This window comes from Lethenteron reissneri, chromosome 26 (genome assembly GCF_015708825.2).
Source record: "Lethenteron reissneri isolate LAM-NWPU_2019-01 chromosome 26, ASM1570882v1, whole genome shotgun sequence".
Taxonomy (NCBI): Eukaryota; Metazoa; Chordata; class Hyperoartia; order Petromyzontiformes; family Petromyzontidae; genus Lethenteron; species Lethenteron reissneri.
Genome location: NC_083804.1, coordinates 18,258,136 through 18,279,851, shown reverse-complemented (window position 1 = coordinate 18,279,851; position 21,716 = coordinate 18,258,136). Strand labels below are relative to the sequence as shown.

At 46.5% G+C, this 21,716-nt stretch overlaps 1 protein-coding gene across 4 annotated transcripts in view; it reads right to left on the bottom strand.

Moving 5' to 3' along the window:
- DYNC2H1 (dynein cytoplasmic 2 heavy chain 1) overlaps positions 1–21,716 on the bottom strand; it is a 182,025-nt gene that overhangs the window by 147,243 nt on the left and 13,066 nt on the right. For all 4 annotated transcript variants that reach the window (XM_061560348.1, XM_061560350.1, XM_061560351.1 and 1 more), the window contains exons 10-31: positions 20,934–21,045; positions 20,303–20,427; positions 19,889–20,064; positions 19,297–19,492; positions 18,939–19,034; positions 17,879–18,037; positions 17,461–17,559; positions 15,758–15,900; positions 14,931–15,162; positions 14,236–14,363; positions 13,443–13,558; positions 12,942–13,069; positions 10,554–10,703; positions 10,066–10,271; positions 9,625–9,679; positions 8,902–9,002; positions 8,137–8,248; positions 7,556–7,726; positions 7,225–7,436; positions 6,277–6,447; positions 2,947–3,079; positions 974–1,091 (exon numbers count right to left, since the gene is read on the bottom strand). In XM_061560348.1, the coding sequence (XP_061416332.1) occupies positions 974–1,091; positions 2,947–3,079; positions 6,277–6,447; positions 7,225–7,436; positions 7,556–7,726; positions 8,137–8,248; positions 8,902–9,002; positions 9,625–9,679; positions 10,066–10,271; positions 10,554–10,703; positions 12,942–13,069; positions 13,443–13,558; positions 14,236–14,363; positions 14,931–15,162; positions 15,758–15,900; positions 17,461–17,559; positions 17,879–18,037; positions 18,939–19,034; positions 19,297–19,492; positions 19,889–20,064; positions 20,303–20,427; positions 20,934–21,045 (3,139 nt within the window). The remainder of the gene's footprint in view (positions 1–973; positions 1,092–2,946; positions 3,080–6,276; positions 6,448–7,224; positions 7,437–7,555; positions 7,727–8,136; positions 8,249–8,901; positions 9,003–9,624; positions 9,680–10,065; positions 10,272–10,553; positions 10,704–12,941; positions 13,070–13,442; positions 13,559–14,235; positions 14,364–14,930; positions 15,163–15,757; positions 15,901–17,460; positions 17,560–17,878; positions 18,038–18,938; positions 19,035–19,296; positions 19,493–19,888; positions 20,065–20,302; positions 20,428–20,933; positions 21,046–21,716) is intronic.

Below are 21,716 nucleotides of genomic sequence, written 5' to 3'. Positions count from 1 at the left end.
ACCATCCTTCAGACCCATTGGTGAAAAAGAGCAAACTTTTTGTTTACATTATAATATAATGTTTATGTGAGAGCTGGGGGCTTATGGGACCCCGGGGTCCCGCCATAAGGTTCAGATGTTCTTGCTTGGACCTGGCGAGCATCCATGATGTTGCGTGGATGTGCCGGTGCCTAAACAGCGCGTTGGTAATTACAAACCCATAGACTGCACAGAAGTCGAGCAGACTCCCACTGTTGTTATTGAGCTGATCCGGCCCATGTCTTCCAATCACTCCAGACCAGGTGACCGCATCATCACCCACTCGGACATTAAGGTCACCCAATAGGATGACTCTATCTCAAGGTGCCACTTTAGCCAGCACCTGTGACAGGAGGTCATAGAAGGGACCCGACTCATCGGCTTTGCCTGCATGTTACCACAGATGTTTATCTTCGGAATAGGCATTAGCCATCACCACCACCATTCCTCGCCTCCCGTTGTTAAGGTGAGCCCACAGTAGTGTGGGACTTACAGCTTCTCATACCTCACCACCATCCTCGAAGGTGGACTCCTTCTTGGGCATATTCCCTCCTTTGACTGCCATCGAGACATTAGTCTTGACCACCGGTCCATCATCCCTTCTCGGGATATTTCCTGCCCAAGCCCATTGTCTCAACATGGTCAATGGGAGAGATACCTTTCCTAAACCTTATTTGCTCTTGTGCTCTTGTGGGTTGGTTGGCCTCCAAATGATGCATTATTCTGTATCCAATTACCTTTGTGCACAATTTCTTGTTGCGAGATAAGAGGCTATTTAAACTATTAAACACACGCAATAAAACAAATCTCAACCAAAGCACACATCCACAGCGCACTAACCACTGCACCACCACTCCCCACAAAATACAAAACCCATACTCAAGCAAGCAAACGATAAAACATGGGCACGAGCACACACACGCACAAAAGTAGATGCAAGCACGTGTTCACACACCGGCAAACAGCTTCTTGAGGTGTGCCTGAATGACGGTGGGGTTGGTTGCTTGGCCCAGGATCTCCAGCAGGTCATCGTCACCAATGAAGTAAAACCTCGGAAAGGTGGATCGCTTTTCCTGCACGGTAAGAACAATATTGTACCACAGCCACAGGCGCAACAAGAACAGCAAAGGAGTGTGGGTATGCACATACACACATAAGTAAATGTAGGATCACTCTGGACTAGTATATGTGCTTGAGTATGGGTGGATGTGTACAAGCACGTGTGGGTGTGAGCAGGTTTGGAACGCACGCATTCAGTGCTCATTACACTGTCAGACTGCACATGTAAGAATCTATGTTTTTTGTATTTATATGTAGTGTATGTAATGGGCTGACATCACCCATGCAGCCAGTGGATGAGCTACCATTCACCACAATATTCTTTGGTTCTTTCAGTAAAGTCACGTAGGTATAAAATAAAATAAATCACGACGTTTCGGGCGCAACACAAGCGTCCGTCATCAGGTGGGAATGCATGGTCTGCTGCTGAGGCAGACTGTTTTAAAACAGTCTGCCTCAGCAGCAGACCAACTGTTTTAAAACAGTCTGCCTATGTGACTTTACCGAAAGAACCAAAGAATATGGATTCTTGCAGTCACGAAAGCTTCAAATCAAGATTCACCACGATGTTTTGTGTATGCGATGCATTTACGGTTGTACAAGAATTTCTGTATGTATATGCAGGCAAGTAAAGACAATCCTCGCTTAACATTGGCCTGTTTAACGATGTTTCGTTATAAAGTCACTAATTACTACCCTCGTATACGTTTAACATCGTGTGGTATCACTCTAACGTCGCTGCCAGCAAGAACTACTTTCCACGGCAGAGAGCGAGGCAGCTGTGTCGCACATATGTTGCAAGTGTATCTCAACGCGGGCATACTGTACGGTAAGTCCTCGCTTTCTTGAGCTGTGTGGCTGAGTGGTACATGGAATGATACAGTACACAGCAGAGTACCCTCATCTGAATTCATTGTGGACTATATTTGTTCTTATTTGAGGTTATTTGTCACTGCATCCCTTACCAACATGAGTGCTAAAAGACCAAGAAGTGATCCTACTGTTTCAAGGACTAAGATCTGTACGAAGGTAATTACTGTGCAACCCAAATTAAAGGTGTTATGACACTTTGCATGAGAAGATATTGAGTGTCTGTTTATCAGTGTGGATTGAAGATCAAAATCAGTGGCACATTCCTCTCAGTTTACTTTTGATAGAGGCAATGGCACGAAGTTTAAGGACTTAAAGAACAAGGGTGGTGAATCAGGGTGGTATTACAGCCTTCAAAACGTATTACATTTGTCACACCTTCGACAAGATGTGGACATTTTTAGTGGGGATAATGTAAGCAGGGAGTACAGTGCTTAAATGTGCTGTAAAACAACTGAAATATATATTGCAATACTCTAAGCAACTTGACCTAGAAAAGAAGAGGAAAGCTGTGCAGAAGTCATTGGATGTGTCCCTGTGAATCCAACACCTTACTCTACCGATAGCAAACTCCACAATCATCACTAGTTAGTGCTAACTAACCTTTCTCTACGTATAGCTACAGTTAATCACCAGTTTATCATTAGTTTTTCCATTAAATATGTATTTTAAGAACGTGTATTATGTTAAGTGTGATGGGAAATTTCCGATGAACATAACCTCCCCTGTTTACATTGTTTATTATGAGAAAATAGGTTTCGCTTAACGATATTTAACGTAGAGTTGCATTTTGCAGGAACACAACCCCAACCTTAAGCGATGACTGCCTGTATCGATGTGTGTATGGGCGAGTTTTAGAGTACATTTGTGCGTATGTATCAGTATGTTTATGAACATGTCCTAGTGTTCCTATGAATGTGCCACTCATAGGTACTCGCTAACAGCACTTTCCTCAACAATGTGTTAAAACTATATGGGGGAACTTTGTTCGATTGTTACCTCCAGGAAATCATTGAGCGCCTTCTGACAGCGCTGCAGCTGGTCCAGCATGGCCGAGAGTGTCCGCTTGATACCCGGGCGAGCAACCAGCGTCAGCAGGCGCATGTCTCTTGACACTTCCCTCATTATGTCACTGGGGGAAGCAGCAGGTGACACAGATGCTTGTTCATCAACCAAGCCATACACTCAATCAAATCGGGGAAATCATAATACTAGTCAGTTTAACACCTAGGCTTTCGCAACCAATATTATTCATAATAAGGGTTTTTGGGTTAGATCGCATAAGTATAAATGTGTCGAAACCCTCCCCCACCCGACACGGCCAAGCAATACGGGGTAGTTGTCAAGTAAACAAAACGCCAAATAGTTATTACTTCAGCCCACCGGTGTGTTGAAGAGTGAATCCACATTTACAATCTGAGTACGACGTTTCGCTGGTAATTACATCCAGCATCATCGGGCGATTTGCCAGAAAATTAGGCAAATCTGCCCACTGACCATCGACTTGTCATCTGTATGATGCGCCTGCCATTCTTCCACTCCGGTGGTGGGTGTACACCCAGGACCCCATTCAAAACCCATAGTGGCATGGTCTCAGCTAGCTGATAAAAGTTGCGAGAATTTCATCATTGCTTGCGGCTGGGGTTAGCATCGTCCCCCACTCCTCCAGATGGGTGAGGTTTAGGACTGTGGCTCATGCAGCTGCAATGGCTGTTTTGGGTACATGGTCCAGATCTCCTCAGAGATCCGGGCTGACAGAGGTGTTCTAGCTGGCTGAGAAAAAGCGACAGGCCCACTCTCATCGTCTACAGCATCCCACGTCAAAGAATGAGGAGGCTTACCGCAGCCTTCACTCAAAGGTTCGGAGAGCTGTGAGGCGCTGCAAGGATGGTTGGTGGTCGTGGGTTGCTGAGGAGATTAAGTCTGCCTCAACGGCCCGTGATCACAAATCGCTCTTTAATTCCATCAAAAAAGTTACCTGCAGCGCCACACCTATTGCCATGATTAGGGGAAAGAATGGTGATCCAATCTCCGACCCCCAAGAACAGGTTTGCAGATTTGCTGAGCATTTCCGTGGGGTCCTGGGGGAGGGGAAATCCCTCAACCTGGAAAACATCATGGGACAAAGTGGGGATGACCCTACTGAGGCTGCGGTGATTAAAATATTGGAAGAAGTCACACCCTGTGAGGGGCCGGCTGAGGTGCCATCTGTTGAGGAAGTACTGAAGACGATCCAGAGCCTGAGACAAGGAAAGGCACCGGGCAGAGATGATCTTCCAAGCGTAATGCTAAGGGAGGGTGGCGTTTGTGCACACACTGCCCTACATGATATCATAACAACAGTCTGGACCACTGGACGAGTTCTGCAGGATTAGAAGGATGCCCTAGGGGTCTCCCTCTTTAAGAAGGAAGACCGCACAAACTGTAACAACTACAGGGGCATCTCACTCCTCAGTGTGCCGGGAAAGGTCCTGGCAAGGATTATTCAACATCGCCTTTCCAAGCACGCTGAGGAGAGGCTTGCAGAGCCCCAATGTGGTTTCAGGAAAGGACGATCCTGCACATATTCCATATTTTCTGTCCGTCTGCATCAGCAGAGGTGTAGGGAATTCGAACAAGACCTATATCTCTGCTTTATTGACCTGGTCAAGGCCTATGATACCATCAGTAGGCCTGGGCTCTGGGTTGTTCTTCGAGCTTTCGGAGTCCCTGACCCACTGCTCATGATCATTAAGGACCTTCATGATGGTGAGCGGGCCTGGGTAAAACTACGTGGCCGGGAGTCAGAGCCATTCCCTGTTCACTTTGGGGTGTGACAGGGATGTCCTCTGGCTCCCACATTACTTAACATCTATTTCGACCACGTAGTTCGTGAAGCCTTCAATAGCTGTATCGGAGGAATTTCCATCTGGTACAGATACAATGGGAGGCTGATCGATGCCCGGGTGCGATCAAGGGATGGCTCCCTATTGCTCAACAATGTTACGTATGCTGATGATCTGGTAATTGCTGCTCACTCAGAGGAGGAGTTGGAGGCGCTGCTGGTGAACCTGGAGCTTGCCACTAATAGGTGGGGACTTACCATCAGCCCCACCAAAACTGAGCACCTGCTTGGGTATTTTGTACACTCCACTTCCACAACTCCCAGTTGATGATAGGGCAGCTGTGGAGAAAGTGGACAGTTTCCCATACCTGGGCAGTGTGCTCATGACCAGCTCTGGATTAACAGCAGAGGTCTCACTCCGAATCAGTCGAGCAGCATTATCATTGGTTGTGTAAAGCTGTGTGGAAGCTACCTGGTCTGTCGCTCCACACGAAGCTTCAGGTCTTCTCAGCCACAGTCATTACCACCCTTCTCTATGCTTGCAAAACGTGGACCCCCCTAATAGAACATCTTCATCGGTTAGAAACATTTAGACTGGCCTGCTTACCATCCATTTTGGGTTTAACCAGGCTGGATTGTGTGAGTAGCTCACATATCCTTGAAAGATCTGGACAAAGTCCCATCGGTGAGCTCCTCCAGCAGGCAAGGCTGCGTTGGCTGGGTTATGTAGCCCGCATGCCCAGCCACCGCATGACTAAACAACTTTTGTTCGGCCGGATCGAGGAGGCTAAATGGGCACGACATGGGCTAGAGAAGAGATGGAGTCATGTGGTACAAGAGGGGGGAGGAACGACGCTCACAACACCGAGCAGAGCGCCGGGTAGCTAAAGCACAGCCAGTTGGCACAGTAGGAGGCACAGGTGGTGCATCAGCCAGTCATCTCAGTCAGTCCACCCGTGGCACCTGGGTCTGCCCCGTGACGTCCTGCCAGCGGGCGTTCGCCACTTCACGTGGCCTTAATGTGCACATAGCCTGGCACAAGCGTCGTGGTGACGTCACCGCCACTTAGTGACAAATGGTGATTGTTGTTGTGAGTGGGGGTGGATGTGTTGGAGCCGAGGTCAGTGTGACTAGGAGGTGTACAGCATGTACAGCATGTCTGTGTGTGTCTTTGTCTATGTGTATTAACGAGGTAGGGAGCAGTAGTGGAGTAGTTAGTGTGCTGCGCTAAAAACCCGACCACCCGAGTTAGATTCCTGCCCACGGCCAACACCAGTGACGATTATTTTAACCAGTTATGGGCCTCCCCTAGGTCGACTCAGCATCAAATAAGTGACTGGTGCGCTGGGCGTTGTGTTGGCCACCCACCCCCTCGTGTGCCATGCCGGCCTTCATAGATACTCGCTAACAGCACTTGCCCCAAAAGTCTGTTCAGGCTATACGGCGGATCTTTGTACGATTTCAAGTCGTTGTGTGTTTAATGAAGACCATGTGTGCATGTGTACCGGAAATCATTGTGCACGCGTAAGAAGCGTGCGTGCTCGCGAGGTAGGGCCCCGCGCCCAAAAATGGGCTCCAGGTAGAGCCACTTGCGCTGGATGAGGTTCAGGCTGTGGAGGCTCTCATCGAGGTCTGACAGACGTGACTCCCACACCTGAACCTTGTCCTCAAAGCCGCTGGAGAGATGCACGGACACACGAGTGTACAGAAAAACAAACATAAAGGCCTCCCTTATTCTTAGGGAGTCTAAGGGCAGACTGCTCAATTTGCAAGTCAAAGTTTGTGAATTCTAATCCCAGTCAAGAGTCAACTTAGCCCATAATCATTCTTCCCGAGGCAAGTCAACAGTGGTTCTATGGATAACTGGCCCCAACCATGGCATAGGAATTTGTCATTTCCACCATAACTTGCTCATTAAAGCAGGCATACACTTTGACTACACTCTCTCCATTTCGCCTTTTCCTTTATCCTTATATTGGTTTAATTTAGAAACAGTGCCTTGACCAAGGACAAGGTGTTTAACAAAGAATTAGCTATTTTTACAGTTACCCTCATTTTCTCCCTGATTCAGTCTTCATCCCTCCCTACAGTTCTCCTTCCCTCACTACTTCCCCCTATTTGTCACACTCGCTATCTCTTTATTTGGCTCGCTTTACTACCTCTGTCTTTTTGCCTCTCCCTCAAACCCCATTTTCAATATTTCTCTTTCACTCCATCAAATTTTCTTTCTCTATTCCTCCCTTCCTCTATCTTGCTCTACAGCCTCTCACTATTTCCTCGTGTCTTAACATTAGTACGTTAAGTCCCAAAGACTCACTGTTCCCCCCATGTCTAGTCGTTCTTGTATCTTGTTGTCCCATGTCTGGTCATCCTCATCTTGTCTGGTCATCATTGTAAAATAGCTGTTTAGCTCACTGGGTCTTACCAGGTGAAATAAAGTCCGAGTGTCTCACCGATAGTATGGGGAGTCCCGGAGAGACTGCAGGAGGCTGCGTTGGTCAGCAAGCTGCCCAAGCAAGTCCCTCCACTCGCACACGATGGGCACGGAACCGCCCTCCACTTCCCTGTGTTCCGCCAGAGAGAATGCAGCGCTCGCGCCCCATAGCTCGAGCTCACGTAGTGCCTCACGCACCGACACCTCGCCCTGCGCGCGACTGTTCAGCTCCTGTGCCACGGCACAACATACAATGCATTGTCCATTGACCTCAGTGACATGCAGGACGGTGTCATATTGTTATAATACGCTGTTGTGCTGTGTCATCATGTCATCGATCAGCATCATGCCTTAAGTTCAGTGGCGTGCTGCAGGATGACATCAGTGGAGTTCAGGATGTGAGAGAATGTGAGTCGCTCCAGGGTGGTGCCACGAGGCAGTGCCAACAGTCGGAACAGCTCCAGCCAGTGGTCAGCGGACAGGTGCTCCCCACGTACAAACTTCAGCACAGGCACCACCAGCTGCACGACCAAAAGTGTACGAGGGGACATGATGTAACACGGGCCCATGAATATTGTATATTACATCAACACCAATAGTTGCTACACATAAAGGCAGGAGAGGTTATGAGCAGACACAAACGTACACAAGGGGAAAAAAAACACAAATGTCAGCACCTACTCGCTGAACTGCCTCCTTCAGACGTATTACTGCCTATGAACGCAACTCTTGTTGACCTTGTAGTTTGGGTGTCAACTTTGGAACAACTAGGGCAATTAGTATAAGGTAGTAAAAACAATGATAAGATGATATATGGAAGCACTGACGACATAAGCCAAGATTACAATGATCAGAGTTCAAAGGAAGTGTATGTATCTGATGTTGAATAGAGGTTACACGTTGTGGGTTACAAGTCAGTGGGCAGACTAACGCGGTAGCGGTCCACGTCGCTCTGTAGACGAATCATCACTGGCGTCGGGGCTGCCTTCCGTAGACGCTCGTGCCAAGTGAGGAGGAACTCCTCAAACACATGGCAACGGGACCTGCGGTGGCGGGGAGGCATGGAATGACAATGTGAAATGAACCGCACCCAGATGTAAACCTCAAGCGCAAACTGGAGACTCGGACACACCAACATGAGACTCAAGCACATACAACTAAAACACAAACTTGAGACTCAAATGTTTTACGTGAAACTCGAACACAAATCAGAAAACTCACACACAAACTTGGAACTGAAAACAAACTTGAAAAATAAAAAAATAAACCCGAGTCATATACAAATCTCAAATGCAAAACTGATACACACGCATGAGATCCAAACAAAAATTACATTTAAACCCTTATCGAAGCCAAACTTGACACTTAAACACCAGCTTTAACTACTGTTATACAGGGTTCAAATCTGAGTGTTGACTACCCACAAATAAACCAGGGGCTCATGAGTTGTTGGTTTCAGCCAAAACACAATTTATTGCGCACAAAACCCCCATCATATAATCATTTTGGTTTTACTTATTTTTTCATGGACTCTGGAGAGGATAGGCTAAATCAATCCCCAACCAGGATTTGAACTCACAGCCGATTGTGAGTTCAGCACTCTAATATGACATCTTCACCTGGCTGAAGAGAAGTGAGATGCCATCGGTGATGAAAAAAAATCCATGTGCTTCATGACTAATTAACCAGCACTGACCTGAAGGATATCCAATCCTCTTTCTCCATGTCAGAGAGGGCAGTCACAAATTCCTCGTACTGGCCCCACATGGCCTCGTACTGAGCTACATCAGCTGTCACCTGCACAAACAGAAGAAGGTCCCTGTAGTTAAGCTAGGAATTCATTGGCAGTTGAACATCAGTAATTCACCTAGCCAAAATTTAAAGACAAACAATTGAGGGTCACGATTTCATTTCTACATTATCTTCTTTGTTATGTAGTTTGCATTTTCTGCCTCATGAATACCATTAACCCCAAATATAGACGTGTCAATTGATACATTTGTGCACGAGTTGATGTATCATGCACATGAACATCAATGTTAATTCATTGATTTTACTGATAAATCATTACAATGACATTCAAAATAATTATTGGTGAGAGGACAGACCTAGGAGGAAAGGAAGGAGTGATGCAGAAACTTGATGTGTGCCTGTGACATGACCATATGCTGTGTATATGACCGTGATAGATATGTCAGCACACTTTATCTAAAAAATTGACAGGTGGGGAGATGTGTGCCACCAGATGAACCGAGCTACCTGTGTACTTATATTCAAAGACAACAGAAACTGTATCTCTCTTAAAACTATTTTAAATATGTATTTTTATTGTTTACATATATTTCATTTATATCTTTACTATCCTGGTTAAGAAAAATAAATGTTGAATGTGTTAACTGAAGGACAAAACAACAGTTACCTCATCAATCAGCTCTGAGTTTGGCTCTTCCACATCAAAGTGGTGGCAGTCGGAGCTGTGAATATGACAGCGACATGGGCAATAGTCATGCATGGCAGTCATACTTGGCAACACATGCCACACACACCCACAATAGTCATGCAAGAGAATTATGCATGTGAAGAATACCCAGGAAGTGAGCATACACACAATAAATAATACATAGGATTATTACATCTACAATAATTATATGCACGAAATTATAATACAATAATACATGAGTCTAATTCACACATGACAGAAATATAAGAGAATCAAGTGCACACAAGAATCAATGCATAAGAGTCAAAACTCACTGTGTATGGAACTTTTTATGATAAATCCTGGGTGTGGGAAATGTGGGTGGGTGTGCATAATTTTAACAGCACTGTGAGAGCATATGGAGCCGGGGCAGAGTCTCACACGAGGACGGCACGCGTCACCAGCAGTTCGTGGAGCTCAGAACGCTGCTCACGCAGCGACTCCAGGCAGCGGAGCCCGGCTCCACGATCACTTGACTCCAGGGCAGAAGCGTTCGGGCGCAGCTGCATCCACCGTGCGTGAAACCGCTCGACATCGCGTGCACTCGATGTCACGCGCGCCATCACAGCGCCGCGCATACGATCCACCTGCAGGCAAAGTGGACGGGAGTACATCATTAACATCACCAACATCACAAACACAAACTTTAAATACCAACATCAAAAACATCACAAACCAACCGGTCGGTGTCAACTCCAATTGCAGCTGCTCCCAGTATTGCCCAGACTCACCATCATTAAGATCATTAGCATTACAATCATGAACATGCTCACACACGTGCTTTCACCCATGTGACTGTGACTGATCGAGCAGACGGGTGAGGGGGCGTGAGCACCAGCCCATTGCCCAATCCCCCTCACCACCCTCACCTGCTCCTTGAGCACCAGCTCGTGGTTGTGCAACCGTAGCTGGAATCCATCCCACTCGCCGCGCAGCACGGACAACCGCTCCACACCAGCACCGCCCACGGAGCGCAGCAACCGGTTCTTCGCCTCCATCTCCACAAACAGAGGCTCCAGCTGTACACACACGGAGTCACTGTCACAGGGCCCAGTGGCAAGCATGCGTGACCCACCACTTTCAAGGCAGCAGTGGATGGTTTGTGTAGATATGTGAAACTCTCAAACTGAAGATAACAGCACAGATAATAAGTTAATGAAAATGGACTCTGCGGACCTTTTGAGTGTCAAGCCTTAATATGTTGTGGGATATCTCCAGGTACTCTTGTTTATTCCCACATGTAAAACACACATTTAAAATAAAATGGCAGAACCCTTCTTAAATAGAGCTTGGAGTCTTGATTTGAAGCTTTCGTGACTGCAGGAATCCATACTCTATGCTTCTTTCGGTAAAGTCACGTAGATAGAAAAAATAATAAAAGAAACATGACGTTTCGGTCGCAACACAAGCATCCATCTTCAGGTGAGAAAATGATCTGCTGTCGTCTTGGTTTTCGGTTACTAATTCAAGCTCATTGACCTGCGAATTTCTCCAGCCCCACTCGTCCCTGTGCGCCACAAACCCTTCCCCCTCTCCCCCCTGTGCCAGCCCCCACCCGTCCCTGCACGCCACAAACCCTCCCCCCCTCTCCCCCGTGAACTCCTGCAGCCACGACTCGACAAAACTCCTCCTCCCACCCCCTTCCCCCCCTCCCGTGCCTATATACAGTGATACCTCGGTTCACGAACTTAATTCGTGAAATGACTCTGGTCGTGAACCAAATTGGTCGTGAACCGAGGCACATTTTCCCATAGGGTTCAATGTAAATCCGGTTAATCCGTTCTGACCTTTTTTTTGAGAGACCACATTATCATTCATGAGATTTAACACTCTGTTCGTGACAGCTATGTTGGGGTGGTGCTTTTCAAAAAAGTCATGGCACTCATTCCATTTTTGCATAATGGATTTTTCAAGGAGAGATCGTTTCGGGGGGCTGTGGTCAACGCTGACGAAAATACGTGGAAAAAAATCCATCGCTCGGGGTTTTTTTATTTTTAGGTGAAGAGGGATGACTGTCACAGCTGGCGCATGTGTGCCTCTCCGCTCATTCCGGGGTGCGCGCGCGTGCATGCGCGTGCGTACGTCCGCGCGCGTGCGTGCGCGCGCGTGCATGCGCGTGCGTACGTCCGCGCGCGTGCGTGCGTGCGCGCGTGTAGCCTGCGCGTGAAGGGCAGAAGAGGCGGGCGCACCACGTGTCGCGAGCCCCCGAGGAGGAGGAGGAGGCGGGTACTCCCTCGGCTGATTTTGCATTGCTCGCTCCTGCTACAATAAATCACGACCATGTGACAGCCTGGAATTAGCATAAAAATGGGCGCGGCTCCTGTTCGTGAACCGAAGCGGAGTTCGTGAACCGAAGCATATTTTTATGAAATTTTCTGGTCGTGAACCGAGTTGTTCGTGAACCGAAGCGTTCGTGAACCGAGGTATCACTGTAAAGCCAAAACAGCAGATCATTTTCTCGACTGAAGAAGGACGCTTGTGTTGCGACCGAAACGTCGTGTTTCTTTTATTATTTTTTCTAACTACGTGACTTTAGCGAAAGAACCAGAGAGTATAGAGCTTGGAGGCTTAGCAAATTTCCTGGATAAGTGGCATTATTAGCAGTGTGTTGTGGTGCTGCCAGGAAATATCTAAATCAGGATTAGGTTTGTTGAGTAGTCCTTAAATGGTGTAACATTTGTCTATGAGACGTTAACTTAAAGATGCCACTATAAACACGAATACCTTTTGTAGATGTATAATGTGCATACATGCACAGTATACATCTACACTCTTTAGTTGTTTCGGTAAAGTCACGTAGCTCGAAAATAAAATACCTACGTGACTTTACTGAAAGAACCAAAGAGTATGGATTCCTGCAGTTACGAAAGCTTCAAATCAAGATTAAGCATCTACAATTAAGTGTCAGGGCATTGATCCTGAAACAGAGTATTCTTGAGCCAACCTAAAACACATTAGTCTTGTAACCTGGTCTTCTATAATGCCGAGTATGAATACATCAATCCTGGATTCCCTGAACTATTTCCTGAGACTTTATGACAGCCAGTCTTCTTCTGTTGAGTCTCAATATGTTGACCTAGAAATCATAACTCCCTGAGCTAGTTATGAATGATTCAGTGATGAAGGCAAGTATCCTATCTGGAATCCTAGTCTCCCTGAGAAAATTCTCAATACTGCCCTTGCATCATTCCAGTCTCCTAGGCCTCATCAGTAGGTCATTAAGTGGCTCTGTATTGTTGTTGGGCTAGGGTCCGTGCCTGTGGTGTCCGTGCCACAAGGTCAGCATGCTGCCTGCGGGCATCGCCAATCTCCTCCACCGTCTGAGGCTGTGTGGTCAGGCTCCGGCTCCCCTCTGAGATGAACGCCTCCATCTCCTGCACATGTGCTGCAAACAGCAACCACAGGCAACCATTGGATACTGCATTAGACAACCAGCAACAACTGTTGGCCACAGGCAAATATCAATCATCAACTACCAAAGTAATTACCAAAAGTCAACAAGCAACTACACTGGTAATCCGTAAGCACAACATCAACCACAATAAAACTGCAGTTGTTTAATATGGACACTCACACATATGCCCCCTGAGCCCCTATTCCTGGTCTCTTCGTGCTCATGTCTCATCAGGTCCCCGACTTCCCATGTTTCCTTCTCCTTTGTGGCTTTGTGTGTCCCCTTTTCTCTTCATGTCCATGTATCTGTATTTTCCATTGTCACTTTATGCCTCTGGTCCCTGTGTGTCCCCGTGTGTGCTCACCCTGTATGGAGCCACGCAGGGAGTGCAGAAGACCCTCAAACAGCTGCTGGATATGAGTGTCGATGGATGTTCTGACTGGCCCACAGTTTACAACGATGCAGTCCACCTTCAACTGCCTGTTAGTACGCACACATACATACTTGATATTTATTTATAACCAGGTAGGGGCCCATCGCATAATTCACAAAATGAATGGGTAATCCTTTGACAACCTAGGAATTATCATTAGTAGCCCAATTTCTTAAAATGGAAAGTTAAAGTTAAATAAAAGGGAGTCCATTCAAACTAACAGGATTTTTGTAGCAATCCAAAGAATTGGCACGATATGAATGCTAAGCTTGTTAGATCTAATTCCCATGAATTGAGATTTATTTTTTACATGCAAATTCTCTATAAAAAATACTGCCAAAATCCACTATTTCAATGATCCCACAATTCATTAAGTAATTTCTCATGCGGATAGTCAAAGGTTAAAGTGATTTCTTGCTCAAAGGATCATTGAAGTGGTGCTCATCTCATTTTCACAGCCCGAAGCCAATGGTGGAGGAGATTACTCATTCCTATGGTGGACGTGAGATTATTAATAGTTCAACCCTTTGTTGACTGCACCACTACGTGGTATTTATCGACCCCGGAGGATTCGAACTAGCAACCTTCAAATTGTGAGTGGTTCACTCTACCGCTGAGCCACCTGTCCAGATTGAATAAGGATGATCGCGTAAAATGTTATAATATTAATTCTCATATTGATAATAATGTGAATGTGAACATTTTGATTATGGGGTTTTCGTACGAGGGCAGCCTCTCAGCGTCCTTGCCACGTGTTTTCAGGGAGCGGAAGTTCCTCTCCCAGTCGGCGACAGTGTGGAGGTGTTTCTCTATGAGCGCTTCCACATCCACCTGGCCCAACACCACCCACTCCTGAGAAATGTGAGCAGAGGGGGCGAGAAAGGAGAGGTGGTGGAGGGAGTCATCTGTAAAACTGGAGTCGTCCATTAAACATGTCCCCTATTAAAACAAGATCATGATATGAGATCGGGGTCAAGAGGTTACAGATGGCAAATATTTCAGAGCCCGTGGGCTAAAGCAGAAAATGGTAGCTATTAAAGGTAGCAAAGCGATAGGAGTATATCATTTTTTTTGGTTAATAATAGTGAATAAAATTTCGATTTAAAGCTTTCGTGACTGCAGGGATTCGTCTTCTTGGTTCTTTCGGTAAAGTCACGTAGAAGGGAAGTAATAAAATAATAGAACTAAGAACAATAGTGAATTTAATAACCCACTAAATTTAAAATGGTTGTAACATAATTCACTGTTATCGGCCAAATAAAGAAACTGGAACCACTAAAGTTATTCCACCTAATGTGGTACCAATAAGTTACACATCTGGTCTGGGCTCATGGACTGTTAAGTGGGTATCATGCACTATAGCAGGTTGTCTTCTAAGCGGAAAGTGTGAGAGCTCCATCATGAAGAGACCAAGTTCACCTGAAAGGCGGTGCAGGCGTCAGCGAGGCGAGCGAACAGGGCCTCGGCACGCATGTACACAGCGAGGAATCGCATCTCATTTCGCTCCACCATGGCCGGGAAGATGGCCGTCGGCCCAGTGATGCCACGCACGCCTAAAAAGGCTGCAGGAGCACCCAAGAAGCGGCGGACCTCACGATAGTAGCGTGAGCGTAGTTCCTCTATGGGGGGGCGCAACTGCAGGCGTCCCTGACTGTGATTGGTAAGGAGGGGGAAAGAAGGAGAGATCGACACTATAGGTCAGGGGTCATATCAAGACAAATTCTCTACTGGAGAAATGTACTGTGATGGCACCAGAGGTGGATATTGAAGTCAACAACATTGGTGATGATGGTGATGTTGTGCTGATGGTTATTGTCAGAAGGTGATCAAATCCATGTTAATGCCAGGCTGTTAAAGAGTGATGTTATTCATGATTGGGGTAATGTTTTTGGTGATTATAGTGATGGTGACCAAGAACGATGTCATCATCCATCTCAAGAGAATATCAACTTTGTGTGATGTCAGGCTGCTCATAGTAATGTTCCTCGATCATTTATTTTTGGGTTTGGCCACGTAATGATTTGGCCAAATTTGTGTCGTTAAGACCCTCCAGCCCCCCGATGGCAGCCAAAGAAATTCAGTTGTCACGTGTACAAGTGTTTAATACATCCATAATTTTTTGTCTCAGCTCACCAATATTCATTCTCACAACCAAATTTAGCAATTAGATACGTAGCCATATTACTTCATGACTCTGGAAATGTTAATGGTGAAAACGATGATGGTTTTAAAGGTGTGTGTCACACGTGAAGGTCAGCTCCGTGTGAATGTCGGGCAGGTGCAGATGAAGACGCTCCAGGCCAGCCTGGTACTGCAGCTCCAGGGCCTTGTACAGCTGATGATCCCAGTGCAGCAGCCATGGTGCCATGTTGTCGACACGCACACCCCCCTGCACGTGACATATGTACCACAAGGCATACAATGCACCGAAAGTGTAACAAACACAATGCATGCACCTAAGATGGGTACACACACTTCACACAGTAAACATAATGCACATGTGTAATATAGAGACACACTACATGTAGTAAACACGACACAAGACCTGGAAGTAACGAGCACAACACATTGTACACCAGGCGCAAACACACACAATGTGGACACTCACTACAGTATACACTGCACACATGTGCCTGATGGCAGTTGGCACACGCATGCACACGACTTGCAATACACACAACACATTGCGATAAGCACAACATATAAAGAAAGCAATATACAATATGTGTTCGCATTAATTGTGAATTGTGTAGTAGTGGCGGTTCACCCACGACATTATGATCATAGCGACGGAGATTCAGTTCCAAGACATGACTCACAACACGACTCAAATTTGGTGACTGAAACTGGCCTGTACCTCCCTGAAGTAAACTTGGCCTAAAATTAATACATGTTGTCGACATAAACATGGGGAGACAAAAGTGGGCAGGTCTATGTATGATGAACCCCTTTCGCACTGGAAAGAGCCAACCGTGCTAATTGTGCCATGCCAGTCATAACAGCAGCATGTGAACAGCACATTCTCTAAGAGTCTACAACACTTAAAGATATACGTGTTCTTTTGTACATATGCATGTATGCGTGCATGAGAGTATGTGCATTTGAGGTTGTGTGCATGTGTGTTTGTGTATGTGAGAGTGGGGAGCGATAGTGTAGCTATGAACCCACTGGCCCGAGTTTGAATCCCGCTCACAGCCAACACCAGTAACGATTATTTGAATTAGTCCAGGGCCTCTCCTTTGTCGACTCAGCCTCAAATGCATACCTGGTGCAATGTGAAAACATCGCTGCTGGGGGAGACAAAGGCGGCAGGGTGTAGTGCTGGCCACCCCCTATTGTGCCTTGCCGACCTTCATAGGTGCTCGCTAACAGCACTTGCCCCAAAAGTCTGTTAAGGCTATACAGGGGATCTTTGTCTTTGTGTATGTCACAGCATGTGCATGCATGAGTGAACGTGTTTATGTATGTCCATGTGTTTATGTGTGTGTGCGCATTGTATGCGCTTGCATGTGTGACAGTGTAATGTGTCGACCCGCTGCACCTGGGTCTGCCCCGTGACCTCCTGTGTCACCGCCACTTAGTGGCGAATGGCGGTTGTGTGTTTATTTGTGTGTGCGCTAGTGCAAAAAATGTGTCAACGAGTGTGTTCAAGCGGGTGCCCGTAAACTTAGGTTAGTCTATGAGCAAATGTTTGTGCATGATTGTCTGCATGATTGTGAATGTTTGTGTGTGTGTGCATGTTTTACAGTTAACGTGTTTGTATATGAGCTTGTGCATGTAACTGAATATGGCCACATTTGTGTGCACGTTTGAGTACGAGCATGCATGTGTGAATGTGTGCATGTGTATATTTGCATGGATGCATTGTGAGATCGCACGTGTACATGCATGTGCGAGTGAGCATGTTTATCTGTGTGTGTGTATGCATGAGCACGTGCGTGTAGGCTACCTGCACGGCTACATTCTCAGTGATCTGTCGAATCTCCTGCACCGCAGACTTCCACCTCTGCTGCTGCCTCAGCAGGTCCACACCCATTAGTGCCACCACCTGGCATGTTCCCACAAGCACACAGCACGTCAAGATTAGAACTACGGTCAAGTTCAACAGATCACAATGGAAAATCTTATGCTTAGTACTTGAGTACAGAAAGCGATGTGTCGGCCTAGACAGCACCCTGCAGTGAAAACTATCAAGTATCTTCCCTGGTTGAGTCCCAGCCAGGCAGAGAAGGGCTTTCACCAGTTGGTACCTATACAAGGAGGCAGGGCTCGACTGTACACATGCACCCATATTGTTACACTGTCACACATGGGCTGCAGCTTCAGACACGTGTATGGCTGTCACAACATAATTCAGGCTGGATCACCTTGTCGCACAGGTCCAGGTGGGTACGCCGCAGCCTGCGGTTCTGTCCCGTGAGCGTCTCGGCCGCACGCTGCAGCTCCGCGATGTACGACTCCAGCTGCTCGGGGCTATCCCACGTCACCTGCACCGTGCTCCCGCCTTCTGCACGCGAACCTGACTTCTAATGTGAGAGAAGAACACGAGGGGAGTGTGAGCGGGAAACAAGAGAGTAGAGGTTGGTGAGCCACTATCAGATACAGGACTAAGGGTTGCCTCTCTTAATTTAAGATAGATGAATAATACAATATAATAAAATTTGTTAGTAATAACAGCATCTAAACTTAACCTCATCTCAATGTGTAGTAAAGAAACAATGGGCATGCTAATTTTATAGAGATAGAGACAGTATGTGATAGGCACAGCAAAATATAAAGGTCTTGAGTATCACCTCGAACAGTGGCAGGAAGGTGACAATATGAATAGCTGTGAGAATTACGTGCCAGACTATGGGGCAACAGAAGAGAATGAGCGATCTCCCACTGAGCGAAGGTTGATTGGGACCATCAACACATGGCTCTGATTGCTGGAACTGAAAGTGTGTAGAGAGGAGTATAATGAAATGAGAAAATAAATGTAGGTAGATGACAGTCAATTAAGGATCTTGAAGGTGGTGAGAGGTTAAAATTGATACAGGGTTTTATTGGGAGCCAGTGAAGGAATTAAGTATTGTGATGTTGTTTTGCTTTAAGGTGCAGGTGAGGAGTCTGGCAAACAGCATTTTAGATCATCTGGAGTTTAGAGAGATTTCGGTAGGCCATAGAGTAGAGATTTGCAATCGCGGAGTCAGAATGTGATAAAAGTGTAGCCGAGGGTTTCTGCGGCAGCTGAGATAAGGAAATGGCAAGATGTTGTAAAGATGGAGGTATGAGGGTATGCAGAGGTGAAATGTGAAAAGAGAACAAGCATCCCAATAAGTGCCATGCTGGCCTGAATTGATCTTTGCTAACAGCACTTTCCTTCAGAGTCTGTATGGCTAAAGAATGGATCTTTGTCAATTTGTGTGTGTGTGTAGGTATACATACTTTTATTATTTTCTCAAAGGCCAGCGCTGCCTCCAGAAGCATGGGTCTCTGACTCGGGATCATCTGCTGGTCGATTGTGTTGTAAAAATGGGCCACCTGTTCACACCAAATAAATGCATAATGACTCAGTAACGATGATGGTTTGACCAAACAAAGATAAAAGGCTAGGTCAGTTAAAGAATTTTAGAGAAGGATGCAACTCAAAAAAATAAGTAGATCTCATCTTGGTTTAGTTGTGAGTTCATAGTCTAGTGTCTGTGTACATGTGAAGTCCAGTGTCTGAGTGTGGAGCTCATCATTTGTGATAGAATACTTTAGTCTACTAAATGTATGACAGGACTAGCCTGAATCCACATACCTGCTTGAGGGTGTTGGCATGCCGGTAAAATTTGAGGGCAGTAGTAGCTGCCTGTAGGACCTTGGGCGGAATGGTGTAGCCGAGCGCCGATAGCTGACGGACCTCAGCAATAAGTGCGGCCAGGTGGTCTGAGTAGCACACACGTAGCGAGCCATCCCGTGGCTCTAGCTGCATCACGCGCCCGCTGGCACGCAGCCTACGGCACACCGCCCAACCATACAACACACCAACAGTCACGCACATTGACAATGTATTCAAATCTATAACGGTGATGTAAATTGATCATTATGACTCATCTGAGTGACTTTGAAGCATTTTTAACACTTTCCACATCAGGTTGAAAGTGTAAAAGCGTTACCTCCGCCCATCTGTCTTTAACGGAGGAGACCCGTGGCCCCACGAAATTTGCAAATGCATGTTGCGGACTCGTAGTTACCGATGGAAACTCAAAACTTCTAGGCCGCGTTTGGTAAATTGGTATACAGATAATAAACCGTGTGCACATGAAATCATGTTGGACTGCCTGGGACATACAACCAAGGTGCATGTCTACAGGTTGAGAGCTGCAGTTATCGTGGCGTCCCAAGCTCACCCAACACCAGCATCCGGGTCTGCGATGGCGGCGAGTGTGTCACGGCTCCACCCCTCGAAGTGCTCGCGCCGATATAGCGAAAGCTCCTCCTGCAGTGCCAGCGAGTCCGTGCGAAACGCGGCAAACCCGGACAACGAGCCCAGCAGCACCATCGCCGTGTCCAGTGTCTCTCGCATCTGTATACACCCACGGCACATGTACACGTTCACAAATACCTAAGCTTGCAAGGCATGTCGAAATTACTACTAATCCTTGTTATTCAATTGTCACAATTCTATTTGTAGTATGACAGCCCTAATCAAAAGCAAGCACATATATGCAGATGCAGGTGTACATACCTACGCATGATCATGCACACATGCTTGTGTTTGCCATGCTCGTGTGTTTGTGCTGCATAACGTGTGCTCGCGCTACCTTGGCCTCCAGTTGCTGCACCCACACAATGTTGTTGACAACCTCCGACAGGTTCTTTCCAGCGGGGGGGCCTGTGGACTCACCAGGCACTCCGTGACTGCGCTTGTTAAAGTCCGCCCATACACCTACCGCAACACGACACACATTACACAACAACACGTGACAACACGAACCACATCACACTACAAATATAACCACACAGACATCACAAAATCACACACAACTCATGTGACCATCCAAAATACATCACCATACCACATCACACTCTAACATGCATCACCACAATATTTATCACTACACCACACCTAGCCACAAGGTACAAAAAGACAAAGATAACCTGTTAAGCTAACACCACTCTTCGGGCAAGTGGTGTTAGCAAATGCTGAATACGACTGGGATGGTGTGGAAGAAATATGGCCAGCCACATTTGTCACCCCAGTGGAGATACTTACAAAACAAACCAGCTATGTACTCATTTAAGGCTGAGACGACCAAGGGAAAGTTTTGTCACTGGTGTTACAGATGGATGGAATTAAAATTAGGTTGCTGAGTTGGTAGGATAGTGCACTACTCACCACACCTCCGCTACCCACAAGGCACGCACACACATACACATTTTGAGTGAGCTCACTCTTGTTGTACTCTGTGAGTTGTGCCAGCAGCGTCTCCCGCTCAGACAGTAGCTCTTGGCTGATGTGTGGTCGGCAGAGCAGCTCACGGTACCTGTGAAACTCCTGCAGTAGCTGTCACACAGATACAAATAATAATGATACACATCCCTTTGACAATTCACTGCTGGATGAAGGTCTTCTTATGCATTGTACATCAAAGGGACGATGGACGGGGCCATTATCGTCAAATCTTGGGTGAGAACCTCCAGGGCATTGAAAATGGGTCGTGGATGGGTATTCCGGCATGACAATGACCCAAAACACATGGCCAAGGCAACAAAGGAGTAGCTCAAGAAGAAGCACATTAAGGTCTTGGAGTGGCCTAGGGAGTCTCCAGATCTTAATCCCATAGACAATCTGTGGAGGGAGCTGAAGGTTCGAGTTGCCAAACGTCAACCTCGAAACCTTAATGACTTGGAGAAGATCTGCAAAGATGAGTGGGACAAAATCCCTCCTGAGATGTGTGCAAACCTGGTGGCCAACTACAAGAAACGTCTGACCTCTGTGATTGCCAACAAGGGTTTTGCCACCAAGTACTAAGTCATGTTTTGCAGAAGGGTCAAATACTTATTTCCCTCATTAAAATGCAAATCAATGTATAACATTATGGGGACCTCATTTGCCAGTAAAAATATGATAATTGGTTCTTTACCCTTCTATCTGGCAACAAAACTGACACCTTTTTGCAAGGAGTCATGTTTGCATAGACCGCAATACCTGCAGTCATAATACAAACAAAAGAA